This window comes from Phaseolus vulgaris, chromosome 2 (assembly GCF_000499845.2).
Source record: "Phaseolus vulgaris cultivar G19833 chromosome 2, P. vulgaris v2.0, whole genome shotgun sequence".
Taxonomy (NCBI): domain Eukaryota; kingdom Viridiplantae; phylum Streptophyta; class Magnoliopsida; order Fabales; family Fabaceae; genus Phaseolus; species Phaseolus vulgaris.
In genome coordinates this window covers 49,328,781-49,341,571 of record NC_023758.2, presented here as the reverse complement: position 1 = coordinate 49,341,571, position 12,791 = coordinate 49,328,781, and the positions used below count along the sequence as shown (strand labels likewise).

Sequence of the window (12,791 nt, the reverse complement as noted above, 5' to 3'; positions counted from 1 at the left end):
GGGGTCAAGCACCTCATGACGTTGACACTACCGCTGCCACAGTTGTCGAACAACCATCATCATTGCGACTAGCTTTTTGCCCTCTTTTTGCACTCATGTTGTTTTGCTCTCACTTTTGTTCTTCTGTTGTTTTGTTCACTATGTATTTCCTTGAAATTCTACACAGAAGATGACCTATTTGTAGTTTTGAACAGGATCTTACTAAACAACTTATTATGTTATTTTTATAATCTATATTAATTTTATTTTTAACTTGTTCATCTATATTCTTTTTCACACATGCACAAGTTTATGAATAGAACTTTTCTAACTCTTCCGAGTCGAGTTACAATCCTTATTGCCTTTATGATCCTCTTACGATTCTTGAATTTGACAACATTGATAGGATGGGCCCAAACCCATACACAAAATATCTATAAAGCATCCAACAAATACACATATTGGAGGAAAGTTTTGTTCTGCACTTTTCCTTTATTAGTATAGCAGTAGTTCAGTAGGACATCTGTAATTAATCACTTACCAACTTAATGTTAGTTAGAGGTCTTGAAAGCTTCTGCTAGAAGCTAGTGCTTCTAATCTCTGAAACAGTATATACCTAATGACACTTAATTGTACATGGGTTGAATCATTTACACTAATTTCATAAACTTATATCAAATGTCTTCTCCTTCTCCCTTTGAAACTCAATAATAAATCATCTACTAGTAATTGTCGATCCAATCTATTAAGTTATATTGTTATGATTGCAAAGATTTGTTGGATTTATGTTGATTTGAAGGTTAGTGAATAAATGGATACAATTTTCACTACTACTCAGTGTAATATCGCATGCCTTTTCATTCCACAGTTAAACTAATTAGTTCACTGATGTCATCAAACAATATTGGACACAATATATCTAGTTTGGTAATATACAGTAGTTACCAAGTTGCTATACTCCGATGTTGTATTCCTCCAAGGAAAATAAACAGAAACATCACCAATAGTAACATCCCACACAACTTTGTTATGGTTTACAGAAATATATCTGCAAATTGAAAGAAACCCAAATGTTACCATCATTGTTTGAGAGATGATTTCACATAAAAGTGTAACCTGACATTACAACTTACTCTGCTTTGGATAAGAGTCTAATATTGTCATTTTCAATTCCATTCAGTGACAACAACACCTGCTTTTCAACATAAACAACAGAAATTTATCACCAAAATACAAATAAAAATATATATCATCCTCAACATGAACTACTATTTGTCAACAAGGAATCAAACTAGGAAAAAGTCTCTATTTGATCCTCAGAAATATTTCTGTTAATATTTCGTTTGTGTTGGTTGATTTGTTTCCCTATATAGTTGGTAAATATGCAATTTTCTGTATGAATACTCAATTACCGTTTTTGTTTAGCTAATTTTTAGATAATTCATTATGGCAATAATTTCTTTCCTATTTAGGATTTAGTTTCCTACTTAATGATGGATGACCTAAACAAAGCTGGCGTGACCAGATTTATTTCTTTATTAGAGAGTTGTTTCTGACATCAAAGACAAGAAGTCGACTCTTAGAGCTACGCGACTTGTTAGCGTCCTCTGAAAGGTAGAGCCCCTTGTCTTGCTTAGCAAGTCCAATTACCTTGCACGTTTCCTAATCTTGAAATTGGAAAGTTGTAGGATTCAAAAGCCCCAAACAATATAAATCCACTATGAGCTTGTGAACAGAAATCAAATTGGCAAACAATTTGGGCACATGCAAAACAGCCTTCAGAATAAGATTCTTAGTGAAAGTTCCATCACCAAGTGCAATTTTTTGTTGCTTGGACAGGGTTTATATATAAACCCAATATATGATTGAGTCATATGGTCTATGGCTCCAGAATCAGCTACCCATACATCTTTAGAGGAGTTTTAGGCATTTTGAGTGCATAGGAGTAAGCAATATTACCTGTGAATGCTAAAGAGGAGTTGCTTCTGTTTGCAGGTTTTGTTAATGTGCAGAAATCCCTTAATTTTAGAAGCTCCTCTATTCTGAACTTTGTAGTGGATGAGGTTTTTGAGTATCGGGCAGTTTTTAGGTTTGAAGTATGCTAATGCAAGCCTAGAAGGAATACAGTGGAAGAAAGGAAGGGTTGTGGTGTTGCAACAATGTAGACTACGCAAATGAATACAACAAAAGAAAGAAAGGGGTGTGGCTTTACAGCAATGCTGCACATTTGATTATATGTGGTTCCCAAGGATTTTTTATCGTGGATACCATGTCAGAAAAAACTATTTTTGATATTATTCATAGAAGTGCAATTGCTCTTAAATAGAATACAAAGATTTAATAACGGAAAAAATCTTAATTTATGATGAATATCTACCCTACAGTTCAGCATCAATGATATTGTACAATAAATATAAAATATACTGTCAGCCTATTAATCCTCCTAATTATGAAATGTAATTAAATCACACAATTATGTAATTAAAATTGTACAAGGAAATATTCACTGCAGCATAAATTATGGGATTTTGACGCTCATAAACAACTAAACACACAGAAGTCAGTTGCCTCTTAATTCATGAAAATATTCAAGGACTGATACACAATGGACATTAGTAAAGAATAAACAGCTCACTTTCAAAAAGACACTTGATGGGAGTAGGGTTTATGAGCTTGTTAACGTATACACAATTAACAATGATGATCCAACTTGAGAGGGTGTATTACGCATGTGATTAATGTGCCAATACCATCTACATTGCATTAATAGCCTAATTTACTAAATGCAAATAGAGACCTGAACCTACAATGGGTACAGTTTCCCCCAAACCACTTCCTATCTTACAAAGGCAAAGAGCATAAAACAATCCCATGTTCAAATTTTAAAAATATTTTTGTCTGTCAGAACTCTAGCAATATTAGAAACAAGGAATAAGGAAAATAATACTGATAACAGGACATCAATAAAAATAGTTCATACCCTTTCATTATGAAATTTGAAGGACGTAAAGACATCATAAAACTCGAACAAATTTGATAAAATGTTTGTATCAACTGTCACTTCAAGTTGTTTGACTACTCCCTGTTAACACAATTGGAAAAGAAAATTATATAACAGGACATTTCAGCTTTGAATATGCATACATACACAAGCATATCAATGCTCGCAACTTACTACACAGTGTTGGATACCTTCACTGACATGTCCATATCTCCCTGAGATGAAAATTTTACTCGAATGCTGCAAGAATTATCCAAATTGTCCAATAAATGATTTTCAACAGGCTGCAAATCAAAGTATATAACCATCGGTGTCAACAGAATTGAAATTGAAATAGTATAAGTAGAATAACTATTGGTTGAAGTTCCTAGCATTCTGTTCTATCTTTTTTACATTGAAATGAAATAATCTTAGGAATCCAGTAAAATAAAATTGGGAATAACACAATGTGTGTTAAATGGAAAATTGTCACAGCAAGGTTTATATCAAACTGGGGAAAACTCTATCAAATGGCCATAAAAGTAACACTACTCTCTGGCAATGAGTGTCGATCAGTAAAAATGCCAAGAGCAAAAAATATCTGTTAAAGAAACTGGAAGCTTACAAAGGTTCGGTGGATATAGAAAAAATTATAAATATTAATAACCACTGGATGCAGAAAGAAGTTGCAATACCACCAATTAAGGAAAGAAGAAACAAAATACCCAAATTGTTTTACTTGTTTATTCAATATACAGAAAAAATTATAAGAATGATACCCCTTGAATATGTACAACAACTTTCTTGTTGCTTAGATCAACCATTTTCCCAGATTTGAATTTGGATATAACAATTCCATGATCTTTGTAGATCTTAGACTCGATGGTTCCACCTTCAACAATTATTTCTGCAATTCCTTTAGCATGCCACCTTAGAAAATGAAAGAAAGATTGGGAAAAAAACATATTAGTTGACTACTAAAGAGTCCTAGTACATAGCAACATGTTCTATTTCATATCACACATAACAATCATCTCAAAGAGACGGAGTTTAGTAAATGAAAAACTGAGTAGCATTCTAAAATTGAGATTATGTTCTAATTCTTTTAAATAAAAAAATCATAAAGTGCTGAATTGATAAAAATCAAGGAGAAAGTGAGGGAAAACGAGTTTGGGGAGTTAAAACACAGATTTCACCATTTTGAAATTAGAAGGAATGAACCTCTAACAGGTTCCTTTAAATACAGTAAGTGATCTCACTCATATACTCCAGACTGAGTTCTAACTACAAGGCTAACAGCTGGGAAAGAAACATTAAATTAAACAGTATAAACAGTATGACACGTACTTCAGAACAAAGCATTACTCTAACATGAATGATGTGAGAAAAGTATCTTAAAATGCTTGTGAACAACGAATAGAGCACCATACTTGCTACATAACGTAGCAGAAATCTGATCAATCTTAAACATCATTGAAAAAATGTATAATTCATGCTTTACAGCAGCATCAGAGCTAGACGAAACTAGAGGATGAAATTCAGTTGCTTCAGACATATCCTGCAAAAATACAGAAAGCAACTGATAAGGGCCGTACTGTAAGATAAAAAAAATGGAATTTTTGGTTTAAGTGTTGGTGATGTCAAACAGAAATTACACAATGCAGTATGTGATTCTGATGTTCAAAATTCATTTGCATACAGAAATGTTCTGAGCTAACAGAAAAGCAAAAAAAAAATCAATTCTCTCACCAACAAATATAGCCAGCTTCTCATTGTTTAGAATTATGATTGATTATTTGAGATATTTATTTTAATCAGTTAGTCGTCACCCAACCTAAATAACATACTATTAAGGGGGGTGACAAAACACTTCAATACTCTACCAAGCATCTTATACAACTAGAAGTAACATTAGGTACCCAACAGTACTCAAGTCCCTATCATATTTTTTTAGTATTTATTTCTACTAGTTTCAGCCAAACAACAGCAAGTGCATTGACACATGCATGTACCTTAACATCATATGACACAACTCCAGAAAATTGACTTGAATCATCGGTTCCCCCTGCACCAAGCATACCACGAGAAAGCCAATTTAACCATCCCCGAGATTTAACTGTATGTTCATCATTGCAAGACTTCTCTGTAGGAATATCAGTGTTAAACTTGCCATCGTTAGGAGTAGAACACCTTGAAAGAAATTCCTGTAAACATTAAAGGAGAACATTTGAAAACAAATCACACATCTCAAAATGTCTTGAAGAAAATGAAAGATAGAAAACTTCGTTAACAAACTGAACTATTTACGATTTTCACTCTTATGAAATAAGAATCTTACAAGATTATTTATAGGCAACCGCTCACAACAAAAGCTATTGCCAGTAATAACTGACAGCTATAAAAGCTAACAGTAAAACACTCTTCAAGTGGAGATTTCCTTTAAGAAAATCAAAACAAGAGGAAGATATAGGTTAGGTCAGCACATCTGCCCATTGATAAAGAATGGGAATATGATAGAGTTGTTTGACCATAATCTTTTCTCACACAAAGAAAACATCAATATCCATGTGTTTAATGCCACTGTGAAGCACCGGATTGTGAGCAATAGAAAGCACTTTGATTATCACAAAGTAGAATAGGATTAGTTAATGAAACTTGCAATTCAGTGAACGAAGTAGGAAGCCATCTTAATTCAGTAGAACTTCGAGCCAAACTTTTGTACTCATTCTTTGTGCTAAAACGAGCAGTGACTTGCTGTTTGCGGAACCACCAAGATATTAAATTGGAACCCAGAAAAAATGGTCGCTCTCGAGGTAGAACGTCTATCATCAATATCACATGCCTAATCAACATTACAAAATGCTTTCAATGACAAAGGTTTGGCAAGAGATGTAAGCTAAAAATATCGTCCATGGAATGCGGGACAAGATAGACTTAGACATTGTTGATTGAAGCCAAAAAAGCAATATTTGATCTTGGACTTCCCATTCTTCATAGGTCAGATTCATTGTTCCAGAGGCACAGTCATCATCATAAAGGAAACGCGGAGGAATCACAGGATTTACAACAAATTTGTGAAGTCTGAGTGACTTTATGATAGGTTCAACTTGTTGTTTCCAAGAGTCATATGCATTTTCCTTGAATCTAAAAACCCACTTACAGCCAACAGCTTGTCTATTAGGAGGTAGAGATACTAAGTCCCGTATATTTTGTTGCATAAGTGCATCCTATTCCTACTTCATAAGTGCATTGTATACATGCTGCATCGCAGCCAACCGATTAGCATCCTCATGTGCTTGCTTAAAATGTTTAGGTACGGAATGAGAGAGAAACAATGAGGGATGAATTCTGGACTACAGAATACCAGATTTAGATCTATTATGCTTAAGATGAGTGTTAACCATTGTAGTTATATTACGAACAGAAACAAACTCAGAAGATAATAGGTTAGAGGTGATAGATGGCATATTAATAGACTCAAGTGTAACAGAAGTTATTGGCAAAGGAGCTCGACTTATACTAAAATACAAATTAAGATCTTTGACAGATTTGGGAGCATTAGGAAAGGAATCAGTACAAGGAAACCTATGTTCATCAAACAGAACATCTTTGGAGTTATATACTTTGCCACTTCATGATAGACACTTATAACCCTTGTGTAATAGAGAATATCCCAAAAACAAACATTTCTCGGATTTCAAAGTTGAATAAAATATGCATGTCAAATAAGGAATATAACAGCAACAAATGAACACTGATTTTTCAATAAATAACTTGGAGCATACCTGCATCTCAGATTCTGCAGCAGATCGATAATTCAATATATCATCTAAATCTGATTCTTTCTCCATTTGCTCCAAATCTTGAAGAACGTCATCATCAACTAGCTAATAAACAAAAATCTAATCGTCATTAACAGGACACATTACAAAATAAATATTCTAAACCATGTGTGTTGAAAAGAGAAAATGAGAAATGTAATGAAAACCGTGTGTGGCTAAACTACATGACAAAACTGAATTAATAGAGAAAAAACTATATGGCACATATCAAACGCATCCTAATTACCAAAATTAAATCATTCCATAGTTTGGTTATATTATAACATATATTTTGGTTCCTATCAATATTTTTCAAAGAAAGAAGAAGGAAAAGAAACCACCTGTTCTTGTTGGAGAAAATCCAACTTAGTCTTGTACAAATTCATATATTTCCGTCGAAAACTTCTGCATCCAGGAAACATAAAGAATTACTAAGACAAGGTAGATGAATGTGAAGGAGAGACTGCATAACAACACAAATCATAAGGAAATCAAGTATACTACTACATTTCTCTTTCTTTTGGTGCCCTAAAAGTAAGAAAAGGAAGACAAAAATTTAAAGATACAAGTACTATACATAATAAGTACAACAAACAAACTTGACAGACAATGTTGTCCAGAGCTATAGAAAGGGGTTTAATCAAGGTCCTAACTATAAGAACTGAGGAAGTTACTTTTTCACACTTATAATTTGCAAATGATACAATGTTGGTCTATTTCAGGGTATCAGTACAGCTGATATGCAAAGTGACCAGCCCTTTTACAGATATGTTTTAAAGTTTTGCTTTTGCAAACTCTTTTGACTTTCCTTTTACTAGTCCAATGATTCCTTTTTCTCCATCATAGTGCACTCTTCTCTCTTTCTATTCCTAGAACAACTTTTATCAAAATAAGGACATAATTTATCACAGAAGACAGATGCAGTTTCAGTTTTATAGATAACAGAACATATTCTATGCAATATAAAGTCAATACAAAGAATATAAAAATTGAGATGCAGAAATCTGTCCTGTTTAACCAAGTATCAGAATGTCCTATGAGCAGAACACCAATGAGAAGCCACAAAAACATTCCTTTTCCATAACAAAATGAAGGTGCAAAAGACTCCCTCAAAATATTAAATCTTCCTCTCTAACTATATAACAGAATTGCCTAAACTATTCACTAACTCCACAAAATTTAAACCACCAACCCACCTTCATAAAATCATTAGAGTAAGCCCTCAATTTAGTCCCCGTAGATTTTTGTCACCAAATTAAATAGTCACAAAAATGACGAGTGAAGTAAAGATGGTTCATATTTTTTAGACTAACTCATCCACAAAAATCCGGGGCAGATTAATGTGGTACTGCTGATACAGTAATCTTCAAACTGACTAATTTTGGAAACCAAAACTTTAGAAGAACTGATAATTTGGTAAACCCAATACCCAATACTACGAGAGACGGTTCACCCCATCAACCTTAGAACAGATTGTAATGCCCATCAAATTCTCACCCCATCAACCTTCGAACATAAAGCCCATCAAAAGGAATAGTGGATCTTTACCATTGCATACTTCAAAGGGATCTTAGTAGCAGAACTGTAATTAGTGTTGAATCAAAATACCATCCAAAGTTTCCTCAATGATTTGGATCCAATAACACATGTGAGCATAACATACAAAATTAAAGATTGAGACAAGAAAGTAAGAGCTGGCTCATTGTCCCAAGAAAAATCAAAATTGGATGCGCAATATGCATCAAGACTAGCAATCTTTAGATACTTCGAAGGAATTTCGAAGTTAACAAGATCATGATGCAACAATGTCGCTTGATAACTGATTCCTCCAGTGAAACCAGAGGAGGTAGTTCTTCTAATCAACCCTGATAGACAACTATCCTTGTGCAGGATTATTTCCCACAATTTCCACCAAACTAAGGGTTGGGATACCCCTTTTGTATCCCTCTTAATTTAATTTTATTCTTTGCTGATCAAAAAAAAAAATAGACAAAACAGAAAATGTGGAAGGAATAAAAGATAAAGAAACTCCAATATAAGGCTTATATAGTAGGGACCTTGTACTCATGGGCCCAAACACTACTAGACCCATCTAACAAACCTCTTAAAACTAAAGCAATTGCTTCCTACACCCAAAGTTTTTGAACCTGCAGTTAATGCTAAATGTGAAATTACAAAAATGCCCTTTTAGTTTTTAAATAATAGGGGTGCAGATCAAAATACATTCTGGATTTGGATTTCAAGAACACTTTTCTAGATTCTGGAATCCATTTTCCGAAATACGTTTCCAGAATCTATTTTCCTAATAAACACAAAAAACTATTCCAAATTTTCTTTTCTGAAATGTACTTTTTATTTCTGGATTTTCAATTCCAGAATGAAGGGCAATTTTGAAAATTCAAAAGTTGATTGGATGCAGGTCAAAAATCATTGGGTGCAGGAAACAATGGCCTAAAATTAAAAAAAAAAAGTCCGTAATTACAAAAAAAAATAAAAACATATACAAGGTCTAATAAAGGCTCAATACAAACAAATTTAAAAAAAGGCTTTTTCCTCCACTCACCTAATTTCCAACAACACCCCCATAATTTTTAAAATGACCAGGGTCTCCTTCATATAGTGACTTTTGGAATACCTGTTCTGGAAATCTTTCGGAACAAGCTTTCTAGAATTTCCAGAACATGATTTTCGGATCAGGATTTTCATAACAGAATTTCAAGAACAGTAGAATTTCAAGAAAAGAATCTGAGACATAAAATGCATTCAAGAACAAGATTTCCAAAACAGAATTTCCAGATCAAGTTTTATGGATCATAAACTATACCTTCATGAATGAGCTTTTCCCAAACGTGCTTTTCTAGGTTTGTCGATGACAATGACACCTATGGATTAAGGCTTGTCAATGACAAGGTGCATCGGCAACAATAGGGTGCAAAGAAGGAAAATCTAGCAGTGGAGGAGAGATTTGTGGGAGAAATCAAACCCATACAATAACAACCACTTTGTAGTCAAGTTTAGCCGCTAAATTCAAATAATAATTGAACTAAATTAAACGCATCCAATGACAACCCGCACAACTTTCACCTACTTCTAAGACAACCAAGTCACTTATTATTCTTCAAAGAAAACCAGAATGCCTTACTCTACCTCGACTAAACATAGACACCTCAAATAAACTCTTCCTTGGTGCACTAGCCTATAGATACACAACAAACATCATTAGATTTGGTGGGATGAAATGAAGGCAACAAGAGAGAAGGAATTGAGATGGTAAGAGATATTGAGGGAGAAAGAGAGAGGATAAGATGGAAAGGGAAGGGAAGAGAAACGCAAGTGACATAGAAAGGCACTAAAAGGAAAAGAGTGTTAGTTATAGCAATTAAAAGTGCTTTACCCGCATCTTATGCAGTATTGGGTATTATAAATACCCACTTTCTTCTGTTTTTTGATATAGAGCAATACTAAATAATACATTCTTCTCTCGTATCTTTCTCTTTCTCTTTCTCTCTTCAATCTTTTCTTTCTCTCTTCAATCTTTTAGAGAGTAATGAGAATGGGAATGAGATAAAAGAGGACAATTTGGAAATTCGATCTTAAACCAAAAATCGTCATTTAAAATCATTAATTTAAGGGGGAACAAAGTAATGTTAATAAAACAAAGTGGTATTCAATGTAATGTGATCAAGGTTGTCAAACTCGCGAGTCTACGTAGACTCGTGGGAGCTCCGTAGACTCGACTCGTAGACTCGTAAGAGTCTACTTTCATATTATAAAAAAATTAATAGTCTTCTAGAGCATTTTTACTTCTATTAGAAGATGCAGTTCTATTGACCTCACTTGAATTTGATCCACTCCCTCCCAGACATTCCTTAAAAAATATACAACCCGCGACCCGCGATTATGGCACACTCCGCTCGATCTACTGCCGCACTCCACAGAAGAACACGAAGAAGACGCAGTCCACATGCAAACACAAACGACACCGTTTTGGGGTTTAAAAAGAACCCAGTTGGACTCGCCAACTCGGACCAGAGTCGCAAGTCCACTGCAATTTCACCGAGTCCGTGCCGAGTCCACCGAGTTTACCCCTAAAACGAGTTTAGTACCGAGTTAACTCGGTAAGGCAAAGTGGACACGTAAACTCGGACAAGTCAACGAGTTGACTCGCGAGTTCGATAACCATGAATGTGATCAACATTGCAAAAACGTTTGGTGGGGCCATGGCCCCCTTCCGACCCTACCAAGCTCCACCACTGCTAACAAAACCCTATACATCATATTAGGAGACAAGGACTAAGCATATGGAACTTCCTCTCCTTTCATAAAAGAAAATCCTAGCTAACACACTCCTTGTTAAACACATCCTAATCTTAATCAATGGGCTGACCTTGTCAAAAAAAAAATATCTCCTACTAGATTTCTGTCTTTGAGATTCAGAGTTTATGTAGTTAAGTTACCCTTGGTCTTTCACCTATCTTCAACTGCCATTCAACTGCCACAGGGAGAGAATACTGGTCTCCAAGGCTATCTCCTCTGTATATACTTCATATATTTGAGTTTCTACCAGAGTCAGCTATAACTAATAACTGTCCTCACATTTTGGTTTTAGCTTAAACAGTATGTATGTTGTAAGCTGAAGTTTTTCATTGTTCAATTTTACCTTTCACTGCAGATTACATTTTAGTTTTCTGCCTATTGCTTCTAAATAAAACATGTGAAGGAATACTTCACAACCACAAGCAACCAAAAGGGTAAGCATATACTGAATATTACACAACAAAAAATTTGCAGTTTCATGTACTGACTGTGTTTTACACAAATCCCACTTTCACATTGAACACCAATCCCTCCCTCGCATGTCATTGGCGTCCATGACACAAAACGAAATCAAACACAACCTTTATTGAGAGCGAAATTATATTACAAGAACTTACAATCGAACTTACAATCGATCGCCAAAATATCTCCATGATGTTTTCTTCAACTTCCTACGAACATCGGAAAGAACTGATTGTTGTGCATAGTGCCACCAAAATATTTGCCAACCTTCACATTTTCTTGGTAAAAGACAATGCCAGGGGCGAAAGCGTCCATACCTATATAATATAATGATAAAAATTTCAAAAACCTAAAGCTATACTTTTAACATAAAAGAGACAATTTCATTCAAAAAGCAAGAATTGACCAAAAGGCAGCATACAATTAGAATAATAGCTATCAAGCTGATCGTAGAAAGATAATTTTCACCAGTTAATTCTCATGGAAGGAAAAAGAAGAAATTAATTACATTAGGATAACCAACGATTTGAAGGAGCTATAGAGTAATTGATGCAAGTACCAAGTATTTACACAATCCTTCTGTTATCAAATGTAACAACTGAAAGTCTGAATCCAGTTTTGCTCTGTCAATGAATTACAAAATCCTGAGACACTGAAAAAGTATTCAGTTTTGATCCTTCTTTTATACTATTCAGCATAAGAACTGGATGTCTGAAACCAGTTTTAGCTTCAACTCAGATAACTAATGTGTATAATGAAGTTGTGCATGGTTTGTGCTGAAGTTAGATCTAGCTTTTGTGCAGAAGACGAGAATTATACAACTGGTGGGTGGAACCATGTATTCCTAGATAAACCTTTTCGCAATTTACAATAGATGAAAAGCATAAATCAATGAATATACTAGGAATTCATAAAAGAGCTTTGTACTGTTGATATTATATTAGAATAACTGAGCAGTCAATAACTGGAAATATTTTTCACATCTACTGGTCTAACTACTGCAATAAGCAAAAGTGACACAGACTGACATTTTTTTATTTTTAATAGTAGATTGGCGAACTTATCTGAGCAGCTGAAGAGTTTCTACAATTTTTTTTCTAGAATCAAAATTGTCAGAAAAATAATTAGGTGAACAATAAATAACTGTCAGTGTTTTAACCTTGCTTCGTGTTTCACTTTATATATATCAATATTTTGTTTCTATACAAAAAAATATTTATACATCATGTGAA

General features: G+C 34.2%; 1 protein-coding gene across 1 annotated transcript in view; it reads right to left on the bottom strand.

Annotated features, from left to right (window-relative positions):
• Positions 1-12,791, bottom strand: part of LOC137813029 (intermembrane lipid transfer protein VPS13-like) — a 51,301-nt gene that overhangs the window by 27,111 nt on the left and 11,399 nt on the right. Inside the window, 10 exon segments of the mRNA XM_068615304.1 lie at positions 925-1,027; positions 1,113-1,171; positions 2,960-3,061; positions 3,172-3,264; positions 3,739-3,889; positions 4,390-4,517; positions 4,972-5,163; positions 6,745-6,846; positions 7,122-7,185; positions 11,727-11,876. Of these exon segments, the coding sequence (XP_068471405.1) occupies positions 925-1,027; positions 1,113-1,171; positions 2,960-3,061; positions 3,172-3,264; positions 3,739-3,889; positions 4,390-4,517; positions 4,972-5,163; positions 6,745-6,846; positions 7,122-7,185; positions 11,727-11,876 (1,144 nt within the window).